The 20676-nt window shown below is 41.8% G+C and overlaps 2 protein-coding genes across 10 annotated transcripts in view; one reads left to right on the top strand and one right to left on the bottom strand.

Annotated features, from left to right (window-relative positions):
• Nucleotides 1-7432, bottom strand: part of ARID4B (AT-rich interaction domain 4B) — a 134316-nt gene extending 126884 nt beyond the window's left edge. For 6 of the 7 annotated variants that reach the window (XR_006345236.1, XM_043924937.1, XM_043924941.1 and 3 more), the window contains exons 1-2: nt 7011-7432; nt 6135-6189 (exon numbers count right to left, since the gene is read on the bottom strand). Coding sequence is in view for 6 of the 7 variants with exons in the window: in XM_043924937.1 (XP_043780872.1) it covers nt 6135-6140 (6 nt within the window). In the remaining variant the exon portion in view is untranslated. The remainder of the gene's footprint in view (nt 1-6134; nt 6190-7010) is intronic. The other variant, XM_043924938.1, reaches the window with a different exon arrangement.
• Nucleotides 7433-7794: 362 nt separating this feature from the next.
• On the top strand, nt 7795-20079 carry GGPS1 (geranylgeranyl diphosphate synthase 1). Of its 3 annotated transcripts, XM_043924954.1 has the most exons (5): nt 7795-8018; nt 9769-9826; nt 12063-12155; nt 18479-18549; nt 19004-20079. In XM_043924954.1, the coding sequence occupies exons 3-5, from the start codon at nt 12086-12088 to the stop codon at nt 19763-19765; spliced, it is 903 nt and encodes a 300-aa protein (XP_043780889.1). In that variant the 5' UTR covers nt 7795-8018; nt 9769-9826; nt 12063-12085; the 3' UTR covers nt 19766-20079. The 3 variants fall into 3 exon arrangements, with proteins under 3 accessions (XP_043780889.1, XP_043780888.1, XP_043780891.1); XM_043924953.1 differs by lacking the exon at nt 9769-9826 and having other exon boundaries at nt 7796-8018; XM_043924956.1 differs by lacking the exons at nt 7795-8018; nt 9769-9826; nt 18479-18549.
• The last annotated feature ends 597 nt before the right edge of the window (nt 20080-20676 follow it).

Here is a 20676-nt window from a genome sequence, read left to right as displayed (position 1 = left end):
ACTACTCTGAAAACTGAAAGGTCCACTCCTAAGAACCCCCAAAATGGAAAATGTATGTTCACACACAAGTCTGAAACAAATGTTAACACCAACATTATTCATAATAGGCAAAAGTAGAAATAAATGAAGCAGCAAAATGTGATCTATCCAGGGAAATGGAATATTATTCAGCAATTAAAAGGAATGAAATATTGACATATACCAAAATGAATGAATTCTGAGAATATTATGATAGGTGAAAGAAGTCAGACACAAAAGGTCACGTATTAAATGACTCCATTGCTAGAAAATGTCAAGAATAGGCAAATTCTTAAAGACAGGAAGTAGATTAGTGATTGCCAGAGGAAGGATGGAGGGAAGGGAGAAGAAAGAGTGACTACTAACGGATAACAGGTCTCTCTGGGGAAGATGAAAATGTTCTGGAGTTAAGACAGTAGTGACGGAAACAGTCTGTGGAAGGTACTGAATTGTATACTGTAGAAGGATGAGTTTCGGGACTTCCCTGGTGCTCCTGAGGTTAAGATTGCATTACCAGTGCAGGAGGCCTGGGTTCAATCCCTGGTCAGGGACTAGATACGGCACGCTGCAACTGAAGACCTTGCAATGCTGCAACTGAGACCTGGCCTAACAAAACTTATAAATAAATACCTTCTTAAAGGGTGAATTTTACCTCATTTCCTAAAATTCAGAAGCAAAACAAAATAACAGAAAGGACGGCTCAGTTCAATGTTCACTGCCCACTAACGATGGGAGGCTGAGAGTTGGGAGCCTCAATACTTTGGCCACCTGATGCACAGAGCCAAATCACTGGAAAAGACCTGATGCTGAGAAAGACTGAGGGCAGGAAGAGAACAGGTGACAGAGGATGAGATGGTTGGATGGCATCACCGATTCCATGGACATGAGTTTGAGCAAACTCTGGGAGACAGTGAAGGACAGGGAAGCCTGGCGTGCTCCAGTCATGGAGTCGCAAAGAGTCGGACACGACTGAGTGACTGAACAACAACAAAGGGTTGGGAATGGCTCCTTGGCTGTACTCAGTTCCAAGAATCTATTCTCCAACAAATCACAGCAAGAAGATTTTTTTAAAGGGACTGGGGATGGGAGGGTTAGTCATCTATAAACAGCAGCAAGCAGAAAGCTCATGCCCAATTCATTACACTCCTATATCCCCACCTTCAATACAACCATTTCCCACCCCTAGTCTACCTCCATCTCTCATCAAACTGACTTGCAACTCACCTCCCTACTTCCACGCCCACTCCCCTGCAGCTGACTCCCTACTCAATCACTTCACTCTCTGGCTTGAGACTCTTCAGTGACTTCCTAGCACACTCAGACTTTAAGTCTTTACCATGGCCTACACCGCCCTACATTTTTCTGGCCCTCCTGAGCTCTCAAGCCTCATCTCCTCCCACTTCAGCCCTAAAGGACACCTTCCTGCTCCTTAAACATTGCAAGATCAAACAATCTAACCTAAAGTCACACTCTCGGTTACTCTACCCTTTTATCCTGATTTTGCCTCATCTCCCTTCATAGAACTTACCACTTTTTTCTTTTGGTTTGGTGTCTACAGTTGACCCTTGAACACCACAAAGATTAGGGGCCCCACTCTCCCCATGCAGTGGAAAATCCATGTATAACTTCAGACTCCCCCCACATTTAACCACTAATAGTTCAAAGTTAACCAAAAGCCTTACCAATAACATACAAAGTCGATAAACACATATTTTGTATATGTATTTTACACTGTATTCTTACAATAAAGTAAGCCAGAGAAAAGGAATTATTATTAAGATCATAAGAAAGAAGAAATACATTTACACTACATATACATGTATTTATCAAAAACCCATGTATAAGTGCAGGTCAAGCATCAACTGTAGACAGTAAAGTCCACAAGGCTTAAGAATTCTTGTTTTGTTTACTGCTGTATCCTCAATACCGACAGTCACATCTAGTATAAACAAGACACATGGTATCTCCTCAGTGACTGAATTTACAAGGTAAGTTAGCAAAAACACATTCTTTCATGATATATGTACCACATTTTAAAGAATTACAATAAGCAAAGGATTAGAAATTTGACAGAAAACAAGTCAGTGTTTTACAAAATTATCTATTCATCAAAAAGATCACAAGTTTATAGCACAAAATACATTTGCTGTAATATGGGTCCAAGTACCCTGAAATACCATAAATATTAACTATGAGGTTAACGTTCACACTGGATTAACCAAGCCTCCGATTTCATTCTACCTGCTCCCTTACTCTTAATAATTAGTTAAGTCCACTTGGATTCGGACCTCCTATAGGTCCCCTGAATACTCAAAACCTTATTCATGTTTACTCCAGTCACAGCCTAATTCAGAATAAAATAACATCTATCTCATGCTCCAAGACAGAAACCTCCATCTTCCTTCTATCCCAGGGTGAGTTACTAGTCCTCAATTTTACTTCCTGAATATTTCAGATCTATTCCCTCTGTTCTACTCCCATGGAATTAGCTCCTTATTCACTTCTTTCTTTGATTTATCACCTGAAACTAAGTCTCCCATGAATCAGCTCCTTATTCACGTCTCACTTTGACTTATCACCTGGAATTTCCAGATTTTCCATTCGGATTTCCCTTTAGATATTTCACTGTAACACCACCAAAGTGATCTCTCTACAGTATAAACTCAGTATCCTTACGTTCAGTGGTTCCATGTAGCTTTCCAGAAATTTTTCAGCTCCCTGACTTACTTTCATCTCCCATCACTGCCCATCCTATTCCTACCCCAAATACATCACACTTTATGTTAACCTCAGCCACAGTGAACTACTCACAGTTTCCAGATACATCATCTTGTTTTTTTCCTTTATTTTCCAGTATGTTGTTCCCTCTCTGAAACACTCTTTTCTACTCTTCTTACCTAGCGAAAGCCTTAACTTTCAGCTTAGATGCCAAGTCCACCAGAGAACTTTCCATGGCTCTCTGCTTTAGATGTCCTCTTCTGTCCTCCCATCACACTTATCACAAATACTGTACAGCAAAAAATACTTGTATAATTCAATATGTACTGTTTGCTTTATTTTTTTTCTGTATCTTCAACTAAATTATGAGCTCCTTGAGAACAGGACTGACAATGTTATTTACCTTCATGTCAAACTCCCTGACACATGGAAGGGGTTGTTGTTAATTGAATGATTTATAAAACGGGGAGAGAGAAAAGGGTAGATGGGGAGAGGGAGGAAGGGAAAAAAACCAGAGAGGAAGAAAAGGTAGAAGGGCAAGAGGGAGGGAGAGAAGGAGCCAAAGAGAGGAAAGGAGAAGGGTGGGGTGGGGAGAGAGGGACTAAGAACACTCACACAAACAAAGGATATTTCAAAAGGGACGTGCAATCAATCCATTATTTTTATGTGGTCTCAGACAGTGATTACTGAGGAGAGAATGGTACATCTGAAAAAGTCTATCTCCCCAGATCCTAAGCACAACCATCTGAATCACTTATCCCCTAAAGATTCTGAAATGTCTACTCTGTTTCATTTCCACTTGAAAATTTACTGCAGTGTAAAGAGAAATGTTAATAACATGCAGGAAATAAAGCAAAAAAAAATTAAAAATTTAGAAAAAAACAGAAAATCTATCTGACATAATTAAGTCTTAGAATTATTTACAGACTTCAATAATCTATCATTTCCTCACAATGTGCTATCAATGACATTGAAAAGTTTATCACAAGTATGAAAAGTAAACCCAATGTAACACCAATGTCATGATCTATGTTAAAGCACAAAACCGCTTTTATACTATAGCCATATTTCTCAAAAACACACCGGGCAGAACCACGAGATATGGTAAAGAGACTTTATTTATTTAAATAAATTCTTAAAGTTAGTACTACAGGAAAATTGCTTCTAAAACATACAACATTTAAAATGATGGGTCTATTTTTTTCTTGCCTTGGGACTTTAAAGCAACAACCAAAAAAGTGTATTACTACACACTTTTTCAGTTACCTCAATATGCTGTCACTTAATAAAATTTAAATCTGTGACTAGGAGGACAAATAATACAAATTTAAAAGCTTGCTACAAAGTACAAATTTCTTTGGGAGATCTGATAATTGGCCTAAATCCTTCCATGGCTTAGTTGTCATTACAATATAGAGACTGGGAACACACATAAGAAAAAATCTAAAGTCTAATATAATCAATACCACATACTTTCTGAATTACAATTTTGTTAAAGCAAATACCAATCATGAGCAGCCTCTCAACTTTTTAAGTTGAAAGAAATAAGCTAAGTTTTTAGAACTTATGATTACTAGTAGAGTCCCAAAGACAGGACTTATTGTACTGATAAAAACAGTTCTTGTATAAAATTAGAAGATTATTTTAACAATTCTTTCCTTTTAACATTACTAGTAACTTTATAGGCAGTAATAATGGAAATGCTGAATCTTTAAAATGAGTAGTTCTAAAATAACACCAAAAAATTGCATTTGCCTAATACTATGAAACTTTCAAGCTGAAGTTTCCAACGTACTTTCATTTTTTTAACAGGTTAAAAAAAAAAAAGAAAATGAAAGGAAGAGAGTAAAAGAAAATCTAAGACCTTCAACTTACTACATTTCCTTTAACCAAAAATTAACATAGTACCCTAGATGTGCCAGGCACGCCACTGGAAACTTTGACAGACTACAACATTTATTCCAAACTAACTCCTGTTATTATTCACTCTATAAACTTAAATCATTCAACCCAACACTTTTCTACAGAAATTGCTGTCCAATGCCAAAAATATAATTTTTTCTAAAAAATTTACTTGTCACTGTTTCACACAGGTCAGACAGAAGGTGACCGAGCTAGCATCTGTGATTAACAAAAGGGATTCATTTCTGAAACATCACTGATTGTTTTTTTATTTATATGAAGGTGAAATAGTAATTCAGCAGATTTAAACTATTTCATGTAGGAGTTTATAGCACCTCAAACTCAAAAAGAAAAAAAAACCTAAAAAAAAATAACTGGACTGAATTTAACTACTTTGTATAACTGATAAATATTTAAGTAGTCATGGCTTTCACTTTCTACCATGAACAAGTACTGCAAATCTTAATTTGGATGCAGTACTATAAAAGTGGTCCTGATTCTGAAGAGAATTAAAATTTTAAAAACATAATTCAAAGGACTGTCAAAAGTAGATGTCATTTACATTTTAACATACTAACTGTTGCATTTCTATCCTTGTGAAAACCCTCTACTCTTTTCAAGCTCTTCTGAATTTGTAGTGGATGAAAAATACCTGCAAGTCTCTAAGTTCCACCAGTTGAATCTGAACATTTCAGATATCTAAGGCTTTTCATCCTAAAGTGCGTTAAAAAATATGACAACATTCAATCACATATTCTCTAAAGTGAAAAAACAATCTGTACTAAGTTTATGACTATAATTTCTTCAACCATTTAAGCAAACTGTACTCTTTTAGACAATATCCTCCATTCAGTTAACATGTTTACATTTAAAAAGAACCTGGCCATAGGTTTTATCACAATGCAATACAGCATCTGCTAACTTATAGACCTAATGGATCAGCAGAGGAAAACACACCATATAATCCTAAATCCCCGGAAATACAAGGAAAAACTGCTATCTCTGAATTATGTAAAGATCACCAACATTCTCTTCAAAAAATCTTTCAATTAAGATTATATTTAACTTCCCTAAGCAAGGAGGTCTTCTGTTAAAAATTCACAATACTGTTCACACAATAAATGAGATGTTCTTTCATCAGTGTAACCGATAGAACCACAATACAGTTCAGTTCCTAGAGTCAGATTACTTGACCTGCTTTTTAAAACACTTAAATTCACGCAGCTATTTCTCTCATTCCCCGCAAAAAGAGAGGTTCTACAAGGGAAAAATCATCCTCAGCGAGATATCCTATAACCGGCTCCGACTCCACAGAAAAGCCCACCGATAACCACACCAGCTGACCCTCGTCGTCTCCGGGGACGAGCTTGGGCCCCAAGCCACCACACACACCTTCCTCGGGAAAACTCGGAGGGGCCCCCTACCCGAACTCGATCAAAGCCCCCACTTCCTAGATTCTCTAGCCCCCGAGGCTCGTCTTCTGGAGGTGATCTTACCTTCATGATGATCCTGGGGCCGCGAACTCCCCGAAAATACCAGATTCACCTGCACCTGGAGAAGAAACAAAAGACACCCCGTCAACATCACGGGCACCCCTCTGCACTGGCGGAGGCGGAGGGACTCCAGCGAAGCCTGCACGCCGAAAAGGGACTCAAGGAGGCGTCAGCCCCCAAACCACCAAACGCCGATCCAGGGTCCCCTCTGGCCCCGCCATCCCCGCAAACCCTGCCACCTACACAGCTCGACAGCTTCCCGTCCCCATTGTCGGGACCCGACGGAGTTTCCCGTCTCCGACAATGACGCCATTTCTGTCAGAGAAGAAACTCACAACAAGCCTGGGGGCCGGCGCGGGGCCGGCCGCCCTCCTGCCCGAGGGCCTCCGTGCCGTTCCGGCAGCTCCCCCTCGAAAGGGCCGCGCACCCCAAGTCCAAGCGGGCGTGAGCCGGGCCTGGGGGAGCACAGCAGGGGCGGCGGATGGGCCGGGAGGTCCGGAGGGCCGCGAGCTGCACCGACCCGCCGCAGAGCCTCAGCTCACGTCCCGCTCCGAGACGGACACCCGACAAGTGGGAGCGGGATCCGAGGGGACGGCGAGAGCGCCGAGGGGCCAGGAGGCGACAGAGCTCCCCCACCGACCCGGGCCCCCCACCGCGGCCGAGGGACGCTAAAGCGCTGAGTGTGCGGCCGCCAGGCTGGGGGGCGACTCGGACTCGGCAACTGCGGGGGGCGCGGGGAGCTCCACGGAGGCCGAGGCCCCGAATTTCGGTGCCCGGGGAGACCACCAGGGCGACCTTCCCCCGGCTCCTCGGCCGGGCCCAGTGACTCCCTTAAAGACCCCCTTACGAGACCGCGAAAGCCTCAGAAAATGTCCCTACCTTCCTCGGAGGCGAGCTCCGACCCCGGCACGTCCAGAGTCCCCTCCCCTGCTCCCCCCCAAAACCAGCAGGCCCGGGGGAGAGATGGGGGAAGAAGGGCGGCGGGTCCAGCGGTTGCTGAGGCTGAAGCTCCGGCTCCTCCTCCTCCCGCGGCGGCGACTGGTACCTTTGTTTGGCGGCCGCTCGGGCTCCCTCGCTGGGGGGAGGGGGGACGACGAAAAATCTCTCCCCGACTGGAGGTCTGGGCCCCCAGTCGCGCTGCCCTCCAGAGGACGGCGGCGTCAGACCCTCTGCGGCTCCCTCCGAGCAAAAGTCCAAGCGGTGGCCGTGGCAGCGGCAAGCTTAAGCTGAAGAGTCTCCCTCCGCTCCGGCGCCCGAGCTCCTCACTCCGGACTCGACTGACGGGCAAACATCGCTTCCCCCCCCACCCCAAGTCCCCCCCTTCCCTCCTTTCTCCCCTCCCCTAGACTTTTTTCCCCCTCCCCTACCTCTTTCCCGGATGGCTACTTAGTCGACCTCGGATTGGTTAGGCTTCTTTAGAACCCGCCTATACCCTGTTCCTATTGGTCCCCGCGATACAAACAACGACGCCATTTTCCCACCAGTTCTATGGAAACAGAAAGTTACGCCTCAAAGCTCCCCGGGAAATGTAGTCCAGCCTTTCGGGCCAATGCGCGAGGCCTCTCCCGCAGAGAACTGCAAGACCCGCAATGCCCCGCGCCTCCGTGAAACGGGCGGGGGGGAAACGAAAGGGGGAGGAGCAACAAAGCAGAGGGGAGGCGGCAACGACGCCTGCGCAGTGTGACCGGGATGGCGCATTTTATTGCACCGAGTAATGCGGTGTCGCCGGTGGCCGAGGAGGGCGGAGAGTTCTGCGATGAAATAGGGGGAAGTATTCATGTAGGCATCGGAGGGATCCTTACTCTGAACTATAAGGTGGGAAGCTGATACTGGGTACAGCTTACTCCCGGACCCGCGGCGTGAAAGTTGTGATATCATCCTCGAACTGTGAGTGGCTGTGGTGGCGGCTGGGGGGGAACCCGGATGGGGAGGTGGGTGGGGGAGGCTGGGAGGCGGAGCTGAGACGGAAGAAAGAAAGGAGGGTGAGGACCCGGATGCTGAACCGGATTGTGTATGAATTTTCCATCCTTTGGCTGGAGAAGGGGAGGAGCCGCAAGGGACCCAGCAGGACGGAAGGGGCCCTGTGGGCGGGGAGGAAGCAGGCACCTCACCGACCCTGTGCTAGGGGAGTCGACGTCTGAAGCTCTTCTGCCAAGCCTGTGTTAAAAATCTGACTCGAAGTTATTTAAATTTCCTCCCTGTATCTCTCCGGCAGTTTTCTTCAGACCCATCCGTCATCTCCCGGAGTTTGGACGGATGCGCTCTGCGCTCCGCAGCCGCCCTTATATTTGTTTGTCGATTTGGCAATACTGAAACCAGATCCTTCCCTTTAAAGAAAAAAAAAAAAAAAACACTTTGCATATTTTCACTTTTCAATGCGGGAGTGTGCCTTGAGTTTAACCTCTAACGCGTTGGAAGGCACTTGCCGTTGGTTCCGTCGTTCATTTCACATATTTGAGCGCCTACCATGTGAAAAAACTGGTATGGCCCCTGCCTTCCTGAATCGGAGCATAAGACAGGAGCATTAACTAGGATGGACACACACGTCAGTGTGAAATTGCAACAGGTGTGATTGCTACGAAAGAGAGTGTCACGGTGATATGAGAATTGGAAATAGGGAATTTGCTTTAAGGAAATGAGGGAAGGCTTTCCCGAGCAAGTGAAGATCGAGCTGAGAGCAGAAGGTTTACCAGGAGTTAACTAAGGAAAGAACATTCCAGACAGAAACGGTATCATGTTGGGAAGCCTTGTGCCAGCGGGGAGCTTTTTAAAATATGAAGAACTGAGGCTGGAGAGCTGGGGGTTTGACTGTCCGAACGTGACACGCTTTGTTAGGGAGTTTTGTTCTTGTTTAAGAGCTGTGGGATAACGTCTAAGGTTCCCAATCCGAGAGGAGATAGGACCAGATTTGAATTTAGAAAAGGTCACAGGGTGAAGAGTAGAGGACTAGATGAGAGGGACAGGTACCAGGGAGTCCAACCTGGGGGTTATTGTCTCCAGGGAGAAGAGAATTTGATTTTGTTAATTAATATTCATCATATATTGTTTGAACAAATTTAAGGCAGCTTCCCAGTTGTGAAAATGAGTAGTTTTGGACTCTGAACAGAGGCATTCTGTGGTGGTTGTTCACTCTGAAAGTAAATTAGGCACAAGATTGTAATGAACTGTACATCAATAAAATATTTTAAAAATTAGTAGAGTTCATGTAACACAGTAATGCCTCTTTATATTCAGGTCTCCTATGTGACAGCTAAAATTTCTAGATGTGATAAATTGCAGTCTTTTGGGTAAAGAAAAAGGTCAGTCAGAGTATTGCCACTGTAATAAGTATTGCCACAGGGTTGTAGGGTAGCAACAGTTAAACTACACAAGACAAGAAACAGACTGGTTTTCAGGACCTAGAAAAATTGAGGCTTCTATGTTTTCCCACTGTTGAGAATACTTTCAAATAAACGTTTTTTGGGAAAAGTGAAGTCGCTCAGGCGTGTCTGACTCTTTGCAACCCCATAGACTGTAGCCTACCAGGTTCCTCCGTCCATGGGATTTTCCAGGCAAGACCACTGGAGTGGGTTGCCATTTCCTTCTCCAGGAGATCTTCCCAAACCCAGGGATTGAACCCGGGTCTCTCACATTGTAGGCAGATGCTTTACCGGCTGAGCCACCAGGGAAGGAACATTAATTGACTTATTTGTTTGGTGAGTATTCTTAAACTTTCTTGAATGATCAAAGGAAAGGATTTTTTTAAAGATTCATAACTGATATTTTAAGTTGAAGAAACCAAAACCCACAGAATTGAAACAGGTTAGCTCTGATATCTATCCAGCAGTGTATAGTTGCTACTAAACTAGACAGAAACAAAACAGAATTATTCAAAGTTGGTCTTACAGGTTTTTTTTTTCTTTTGGCCACACCGCATGGCATGTGGGATTTTAGTTCCCCAACCAGAAATCCAAACCCTATCCCCTGCATTGGAAGTATGGTTTCTTAACTACTGGACCACCAGGGAAGTCCATGTTGATTTTTAAATTATGTGTTCTGGAGGCTGCAAAAAAGATAAAACAGAATTTTTGTTTTCAACCTAGTTGAGAAGAGATGGCTACTAATTGGTTTAAATAAAATATTGGTTTAAATAAAGTATTTTATTTAAATAAAATTGGTTAAAATATATATATGTGGTACATTTTTAAAATTCTACTTTTAATTCTGTTCAGTAATCTTTTACCTAAGTGATTATTCTTCCTGCGTATCATCTTCTTTTTTAATCTCTTAAGAATAAGATAATCTTTGTCAGACTTTAAACAGTATAGGTGTTATTAGATTACTTCCAGGTGATACAGGGGTAAAGAATCAGCCTGCCGATGCAGGAGATGCAGGAGACAGGGTCAGACCCTGGGTAGGCAAGATCCCCTGGAGAAAGAAATGGCAACCCACTCCAGTATACCTGCCTGGAAAATTCCGTGGACTGGCCGGCTGCAGTCCGTGGGGTCAAGAGAATCAGACATGACTTAGCACACATCAGGTTACCAAACTGGTATTTGGATTATTTCAAAGTATTTTCTGAACTTTTTTTGCCTTGGGACATACTTAACATTAATTGTTGTTCAAAGCAGATGTAGCAGTTTTCTGTGTGGAAGTTTTCTCTTTGGATTCATATTGCTAAAAGGATGTCCTTTGGGAAGTGCAGATTTTTATGATCATTTCACCTAGATATTTAAGAGTAGACTACAGAAAACACACCTTTCAATCCTTTAGCATGATCCTTGGGACCAAATCATTGTCCCAAGAAACGAAGGTAGACAAAGGTGAGAAACCTTCTGAAATGTCCAGATTAAAAATGAAGACTTCCCCGCCCAAAGAAAAGAAACAGAAAAAAACAAAAACAGAAATGAAAATTCCTAATAAGAGGACAAAAGTAGCAATAGATATTTATAAAGAGCTGGTGGAGATTGAACAGTAAAGGAGGATTCCAATAAAATTGTGAGTGCATTTTTAGGAAATATTGAAGTAAATATAAAATTCAGAATAATAAGTCTCCTCCGGGGAATATTTTTAATATAATTGCACTCAAGGGACTTCCCTGGTGGTACGTGGATAAGAATCTGCCCACCAGTGCAGGGGACACTGATTCCATCCCTGGTCCAAGACGATCACACATGCCAGAGGGCAACAGCCCATGCACCACAACTAAACCCACATGCCCTGAGGCCTGTCCTCCACAACAAGAGAAGCCCCCACAGTGAGAAGCCATGTACCAAGGAAGAGTATCCCCCACTTGGCACAACTAGAGAAAGTCCACGCACAACAGCGAAGACCCAGCACAGCCAAAATTAATAAATTAACTAATTTTTGAAAGACTTCTTTTGTAATTGCGCTCGTTAGTGCATGTCTTAATCAGAGTGTCTAAAATGGATTGTGAAGAAAATGCATAAAAGAATTTTCTCCTTATATTCTCCTTATGTTTTAAATATAATGTGACCCTTGAACAATGTGAGTTTGAACTGCTCAGATTCCACTTATGCTCATATTTCTTTTTATAATATATACTACAGTATTACGTGATTTGTGGTTAGACTTGAATCTGTGCATGCAGAACCAGGGATACTGAGGTTCAACTGTGAAGTATTGATAGCACTCAAGATTTTCAACTGCAGAGGGGAGGGTGTTGGTGCCTCAAACCCCAGTGTTGTTTAAGGGTCACATGTATAAAACATACTCATTTTAATGCTCTTGGGAAAAAAAGTATGTTTTCTAATTTATATGATCAGTCAAATATAGAAGTATCTAATTCTATGGTTTTGTTTTTAAGGTTTCATAGGTGTAGAATTTTCACTTAAAACCCAACTGAAAGTTTACTAAAACATCTTGAAATACAAACTCCTTCCCACTTTTGATACTGAATTACTTCATCTTTATGATTCTCCTTTTTTACAGATCAGCTTTGAAATTTAAAAACAATGGAGAAGACTCAAGAAACGGTCCAACGAATTCTTCTAGAACCTTACAAGTACTTACTTCAGTTACCAGGTAATAGTTTAGTCATAATACATATAGGGTCATTTATATAGAGTAGTGGTCATTTAAATATTAACATACAGAAAAGGTTAGAATTGTCAGCTCTTGAGACTTTCTATTTAAGGAGATACATATAAGGAAAATAATTATAAACTTTTACAATTTTTTTTTCTTAAAAGGGACGTTTTTAAGGCACCTCTTTAAAAATATCCAATTTTATAACGTAACTAAAAATAAAAATACTTAAAACATTTGAGTATCTCATTAGAAATTTTATCCTTTATGGATGCGACACATTTTTATTCCCTACTGTTTTGATATTAGGGGGTGTTATGCCAATTTGTATGACAACAAAAAGCTACACTTAACTTTTTATTTTTTGCCTGCGGTGGGTCCTCGTTGCAGCACGTGGGCTTTCTCCAGTTGCAATGAGCAGGGCCTCTGTGAGGTGCAGGCCTCTGACTGCAGTGGCTTCTCTTGTTGCAGAGCACAGACTCTAGATGAACAAGCTCAGCAGTTGTGGCCCTCATATGAGTTTAGTTGCTCCATGGCATGTGGAATCTTGCCCGACGAAGGACTGAACCAGTATTCCCTGCATGGCGAGATGGATCCTTGGCCACAGACCACCAGGGAAACCCCAGACAGCATTTCTTACACTACTACTTCCTGTAAGAGACAAATAGCAAAACATTCAAAGCACATTACTTGGAACCATAACCTAAATTATTCCTCTACAAAGATGAGTCACTTGGACACGGCTTAATCATATATATGTGTGTGTTTTATTTTGCTAATTTTTTTTCCTTAGCTTTTCTGAGAAGTGATAGTAGCAAGTAAAAATGTATGCATTTGATAAATGTGGCTTCTCAATAAAAATTCAAACCAGTTACTCACAGGTGAAAAGTTGGGAATTCCCTGGCAATCCCGCCGTTGGGATTCTGCACTTTCACTGCCAAGGCCCTGGGTTTACTCCCTGACATCCCACAAGCCGTGCAGTGTGGCCAAAAAAAAAATAAGGTGATAAGTTGACAACCATAGGAAGACGTATTTAGCTCACACTGTGTCTCAGCTATAGTGTAGTGATGACCTCAACTTAGTCACAGTTAAGACTTTTTATTTCTGTTCCAGAGTGCACACTTGGGCTTCCCTGGTGCTCAGTGGTAAAGAATCCACTTGCCAGTGCAGGAGATGTGGGCTCGATCCCTGATCTGGGAAGATAACTGACTGCCGCAGAGCAGCTAAGCCCATGTGCCAGAACCATTGAGCCTGTGCTCCGGAGCACTGTAACTGCAGCTCCTGAAGCCCTCGTGGCCGAGAGCCCATGCTCAGCAGCAGGAGGGGTCAACACAGTGAGAAGCCCGCACACCATAACTAGAGTAGCCCCCACTCACCACAACTGGAGAACAGCTCACGCAGCAACAAAGACCCGGCACAGCCAAAAATAAATAAACATTTTAAAATGAATAAAGCGCACACTTTTCTTGATGAGCATACCTCAGTGGGAATTAGGGCATTTCTATTCTTTATGAGCCGGGGGAGGGTAAGTGTGGTTGTCCTAAGCCAGAAGAGTGGTAGCTCTACCTCCACCTTGGAAACCATCGTGATGAGTGATATTTCTACTCTAGCAGACTGTAATGGAGACACACTTGCTAATGTCAATGCTTCAGAAGCATGGGGGAGAGACAAGTGGAGAAAGCAAGGGAACATTGCCAACTGTTCAAGAAAAAGCCAAGAGCCTGCTTTTGGGTGACATTTATTCAGCTGCCAGTAGCTTCACTTATGTTAGGGTCTCGATTTGAGAAAGGTCACACTGTTGCTCCTGAACTCTCCCCGCCTGTTGCTGGGCTTATTTTGTTATAAGCTGGCAAACACTGGTTGGAACTGGGCTACCGTAAAATATGCCAGTTATCAGTGATGATAAGAATCTTAACTAGCATCACCCAGTGTCTCCCACTCCACTACTGTACAAAGCAAGAACTGCCTGTAATTACATTTTAATAATAATGCTTATCTACCTAATGAACTACTTCAGTAGCTTTGTTTTAATCCTCATTATTCAGAAGAAATGTTTTAGGCCTTTAGATAACATATTTAAGACTCATTTAAGACTCACAGCTATCCCGTGAACTGTGAACTTCCAACGATGTTCAAGCTGGTTTTAGAAAAGGCAGAGGAATCAGAGATCAAATTGCCAATATCGGCTGGATCATCAAAAAAGCAAGAGAGTTCCAGAAAAACATCTTTCTGCTTTATTGACTATGCCAAAGCCTTTGACTATGTGGATCACAATAACCTGTGGAAAATTCTGGAAGAGATGGGAATACCAGACCACATGACCCACCTCTTGAGAAACCTGTATGCAGGTCAGGAAGCAACAGTTAGAACTGGACATGGAACAACAGACTGGTTCCAAATAGGAAAAGGAGTACGTCAAGGCTGTATATTGTCACCCTGCTTATTTAACTTATATGCAGAGTACATCATGAGAAACGCTGGGCTGGAAGAAGCACAAACTGGAATCAAGATTGCCGGGAGAAGTATCAATAACCTCAGATATGCAGATGACACCACCCTTATGGCAGAAAGTGAAGAGGAACTAAAAAGCCTCTTGATGAAGGTGAAAGAGGAGAGTGAAAAAGTTGGCTTAAAGCTCAACATTCCGAAAACTAATATCATGGCATCTGGTCCCATCACTTCATGGCAAATAGATGGGGAGACAGTGGAAGCAGTGTCAGACTTTATTTTTTGGGGCTCCAAAATAACTGCAGATGGTGATTGCAGCTGTGAAATTAAAAGATGCTTACTCCTTGGAAGGAAAGTTATGACCAACCTAGACAGCATATTAAAAAGCAGAGACATTACTTTGCCAACAAAGTAAGTAGTCAAGGCTATGGTTTTTCCAGTGGTCATTTATGGATGTGAGAGCTGGACTGTGAAGAAAGCTGAGCACCGAAGAATTGATGCCTTTGAACTGTGGTGTTGGAGAAGACTCTTGAGAGTCCCTTGGACTGCAAGGAGATCCAACCAGTCCATCCTAAAGGCGATCAGTCCTGTGTGTTCACTGGAAGGACTGATGCTGAAGCTGAAACTCCAGTACTTTGGCCATCTCATGCAAAGAGTTGACTCATTGGAAAAGACCCTGATGCTAGGAGGGATTGAGGGCAGGAAGAGAAGGGGACGACAGAGGATGAGATGGCTGGATGGCATCACCGACTCGATGGACATGAGTTTGAGTAAACTCCGGGAGTTGGTGATGGACAGGGATGCCTGGCGTGCTGTGATTCATGGGGTTGCAAAGAGTCGGATATGACTGAGCGACTGAACTGAGCTGAACTGAGCTATCCTGTCTTTTTTTTTTAATCAAATACACTCTTGCATTCATGGTAGAATATAATCTGAAAAGATTTTCCTAAAGAAATAGGAAACTATGTTATGCATAAAGTATTTTTCACAGAGAGCTTCAGAGTTACTAAAGTGACTTAAAGGTGGGTGAGACCACTTATTGTAACCTTACTCTTACTAATAAAAGGTTGTAATAATAATTGTTGACATTAGGGTGTTCTGAAATTAGTGAAGTATTAATAGAATGACTTGTATTTATATTTGTTTATTTACCTGTGCAGAAGTGTAGGTCCCCAGGCCTTTGCGGTTGGAAGCTGAGGAAGAAGTAAGCGTGCAGAAAGGGAGTCAGTAATGTTATGGTCTTAAAGAGGAAATAGTCATTATTGTAATATTAAAACCTGAAAACAAAACTTGAGTATGTGTAAATTAAGCCCTTCATTTGACTGTTTTCCAAATACATTCTGAAATGAAAGCAGAAATGTGACTGTACATTGCTCTGTTCTTCATTTTCTAATGAAAATGAAGCTTGGTTGTTGTTTTTGTTTTGTTTTGTTTTGTTTTTCTTTTTTTTTGAAGCTTGGTTTTTTAAAGTGATGAAGTTTCTTTGCACAATTGTGCATTCTCGTTGTAGCCCAGATTGACCTTTGTCAAACTGGAAAATATATCAGAAGTTAGGGGTATAATTGCTACTCAGACCATGTTCACCTTAAGGGTTAATAGAGGATACTACTTCCAGAACTCTAAGAGAGCCTTCCCTTTTAGACTTCTCACAGAAAGTGAAACTTTTTTCCATTTGGGTATGTGATGAGGGTGTATGTATCCACTTGTTTGGATGATTGGTGCAGAGAAAAACAGATAGGACTCAGAAAATACTGTTTTGTTTACTGAAACTTTTTATGTAACTATTTCCCTGAAGCCTAATCTGAAATTAGGATGTTACTGTCCATTCACTTTAGCAGGAAGCTCATAGAACATTTTCATTAAATGAACTGATTGTGGTTTTTAGCTACCATTCCTTTATATCTGGGCTAAACAGCTTCTACAGGTGACTATTAACCAAAGACCTCTCTTGAGCTTTCTGTGTAAGAAAAAGATAAAAGTGAAGAACTAAAGAGCCTCTTGATGAAAGTGAAAGAGGAGAGTGAAGAAGTTGGCTTAAAGCTCAACATTCAGAAAGCTAAGATCATGGCATCCGGTCCCATCACTTCATGGCAAATAGATGGGGAAACAGTGGCTGACTTTATTTTCTGGGCTCCAAAATCATTGCAGATGGTGACTCCAGCCATGAAATTAAAAGATTCATACTCCTTGGAAGGAAAGTTTTGACCAACCTAGACAGCATATTGGCGGGGCAGAGATGTTACTTTGCCAACGAGGGTCCGTCTAGTCGAGGTTATGGTTTTTCCAGTGGTCATGTACGGATGTGGGATTTGGAGTATGGAGAAGGCTGAGCACCGTAGAATTGATGCTTTTGAACTGTGGTGTTGGAGAAGACTCTTGAGAGTCCCTTGGACTGCAAGGAGATCCAACCACTCCATCCTAAAGGAGATCAGTCCTGGGTGTTCATTGGAAGGACTGATGTTGAAGCTGAAACTCCAGTACTTTGGCCACCTGATGCCATGAGCTGACTCATTGGAAAAGACCCTGATGCTGGGAAAGATTGAGGGCAGGAGGAGAAAAGGAGGACAGAGGATGAGATGGTTGGATGACATCACCGACTTGATGGACAGGGAGGCCTGGTGTGCTGTGGTCCAAAGAGTCGGACACGACTGAGTGACTGAACTGAACTGCTTTGATTTCCTTACAGTTCGGGGGACTCTCGGGAGTCTTCTCCACTACCACAGTTCTGGAGCATCAGTTCTTGGGCGTTCGGCCTTCTTTGTGGTACAACTCTCACATCCGTGCATGACTGCTGGAGGAACCATAGCTTTGACTATGTGGACCTTTGTGGGCAAAGTGATGTCTCAGCTTTTTAATATGCTGTTGCCCTATTATACATATCAAAGAATGCAGAAAAGAGAGCTATCAGGGGTCTTGACTTTCAGAGTTTGATCAGATTTGAGCCCAATGGGAAGTGATACATTTCAGAATGGAATTTGAGTAAAGGTTAAGAAAGTCCTTGCCTAGCATCAGTTCTTACCTGGGGACACTGGTGAGAAAGAGTTTTGAATAAAATGCGTGTGAAAGAAAAAGAAAAAGATAATATTGAAAAACTAAAGGCCCTAGTCAAAATAAAGAAATTAACTTTTGACTAAGTTCAAGATGTTAAAAAAGAATACTTCATGGGATGGTAATCTTACTTTTTGCTTGAAAAGAAACAGAGCTGTCCAGTCTCTAAAATCTTAAAGGAAAGGTAGATAATTTTAAGAGGTCATTTTATAAGGTAATTCAGTAGCAAAGTACCTTTACTTAGAAATACCTATAGTTATGTAAGGGATGGATAAACAACAAGGTCCTGGTATATAGCTCAGGGAACTATATTCAGTATCCTATGATAAACCATAATGGAAAAGAATATTAAAAAAGAGAATATATATATGTATAATAATCACTTTGCAGTACAGTAGAAAGGTAACACATTATAAATCCACTATATTTCAATTAAATAAATACCTGTAGTCTGTGAAATAGGCTAATTAACTGCCACTAACTAGACTGTCTCCCTTTTCAAGAAAGGAATGAATTAGATCATAATTCCTTAAAAGTCATTCCATTTCAAAATTGTTGATATAAGTTAAGATGAAAGGAGTGGGCTCAGTGATGGGCCACTGGAGTACTATAAATCTCTTTCACCTGCCTTAATTTTAAAAGGTTATGTGTCTTTAGGATATGAGTTTTGGCAGTAGGGACCCAGCAGTAGAAGTTAAGCTCTATAGTAGGTAATGGATTGGCGGGGCTGGATTTATCAAGTCTTACTAGTTTTAGAAGTTTGTGAATGTGTTTCTTATAATTAAAGTATTAATTTATTGCCAAATTGTATTCTTTAAATGCAGGTAAACAAGTAAGAACCAAACTTTCACAGGCGTTTAATCATTGGCTAAAAGTTCCAGAAGACAAGCTACAGGTATTTAGGCGATTATAACTTCCATTTTTTTTTAGTATTTATTTATTTTTGGGTGCATCGGGTCTTGGTTGTGGCACACAGCATCTTTGCTGCAGAATGTGGTCTCTCCAGTTGTGGCATAGGCTTAGTTGCCCCGCATCATGTGGGATCCTAGTTCCCTGACCAGGGACTGAGCACACGTATCCTGAATTGAAATATTCTTAACCACTGGACCACCAGGAAAGTTTCTCTAACCTCATTCTTAATCCCAAGAAATTAATAGATAGATGTAAAAATACTCTTAGCTCTTAACTCAGTTTAATGATCATACACTATTTCTATTGAGATCTCTAGATAGTAATTAATTGCAAAAACTAAGATACCTGACACTGATAATCTGTTATATAATAAGTATTGATAAGCTCTGTTGAATAATTCAAATAAAATGAAATTTTCCAATTGTATTTTTTACTAGATCATCATTGAAGTGACAGAAATGTTGCATAATGCCAGTTTACTCATCGATGATATTGAAGACAACTCAAAACTCCGACGTGGCTTTCCAGTGGCACACAGTATCTATGGAATTCCATCTGTCATCAATTCTGCCAATTATGTATATTTTCTTGGCCTAGAGAAAGTCTTAACCCTCGATCACCCGGATGCAGTAAAGCTCTTTACCCGCCAGCTTTTAGAACTCCATCAGGGACAAGGCCTAGATATCTACTGGAGGGATAATTACACTTGTCCCACTGAAGAAGAATATAAAGCAATGGTGCTGCAAAAGACAGGTGGACTATTTGGATTAGCAGTAGGTCTCATGCAGTTGTTCTCTGATTACAAAGAAGATTTAAAACCACTACTTGATACACTTGGGCTCTTTTTCCAAATCAGGGATGATTACGCTAATCTACACTCCAAAGAATACAGTGAAAACAAAAGCTTTTGTGAAGATCTAACAGAGGGAAAGTTCTCATTCCCTACTATTCATGCTATCTGGTCGAGGCCGGAAAGCACCCAGGTGCAGAATATCTTGCGCCAGAGAACCGAAAACATAGATATTAAAAAATACTGTGTACATTACCTTGAGAATGTAGGTTCCTTCGAATACACTCGGAATACTCTTAAAGAGCTTGAATCTAAAGCCTATAAACAAATTGATGCTCGTGGTGGGAACCCCGAGCTAGTAGCTCTAATAAAACACTTGAGTAAAATGTTCAAAGAAGAGAATGAATAATGTTAAGCCATTCTCGACTAGGCCTGATACTTAGTTGACTTTTTTTGTCTTTTAGCCTATTACCTTTTAAAAAAATTGGACCAAGCTGTTAGTCTCCAAAAATTGAGTGATGATGACTATGTGAGTAAAGTTGTTTCAATTTAGAATCCCTATGTACAGATAATCATCATAGTACAAAGTTGTAGGAATCAAAAGGAGCCACATTTAAATAAGTCTAATTTGAATGTCAGAATGTGCTATGTTGGGACCTTGTGGCCAACTCTGCCTCACATGTGTAGATTCTGTCAATAAAAGAAGACTTCAGCTTCCAGGAACTTTTATCCACATACTTCCTAACTGTACTACATGGGCAGTTCACAATTCATCTACCCCATTTCTGAGCCATCAACTACTTGGGACCAGTTTCTATAGCTCACTGGCCCAAAGATCACAGGAACTCTTCTTTCTTCCTAAATGTCATTGCTTAGAATAACTCATTCTCCTCCTCCCTGGAAATTCCCTTACTTCCATGCAGAAGCTGACCGTGAGAGTCAGCATTCTGGCCCTTTGTTTCAACTCGTTTTTTCCTTCCTCCCTATCCAGCAAATTCTGCTGTTTTAACCAAGGAGTCTTCACTGAATGAAGTTTACACACTAGCCCAGATACCTTTTTCCTTCTAATGTAACTTGCTACACAGACACGTGCTCAGTGCTCTGTCATGTCTTGACTCTTTGCAAGTCTAGGGGTTGTAGCCTGCCAGGCTTCTCTGCCCATGAAATTTTCCAGGCAAGAATACTGGAGTGGCTTGCCATTTCCTCTTCAAGGGATCTTCCTGACCCAGGGATCAAACCTGAGTCTCCTGCATTTCCTGCGTTGCAAGCAGATTCTTTCCCACTGAGCCAACAGGGAAGCCCTAATATAACTCCCGCCTC

Source organism: Cervus elaphus, chromosome 15 (assembly GCF_910594005.1).
Source record: "Cervus elaphus chromosome 15, mCerEla1.1, whole genome shotgun sequence".
NCBI classification, from domain to species: Eukaryota; Metazoa; Chordata; class Mammalia; order Artiodactyla; family Cervidae; genus Cervus; species Cervus elaphus.
The sequence above is the reverse complement of the archived record's forward strand: the minus strand, read 5'-3'. Positions and strand labels throughout refer to the sequence as shown.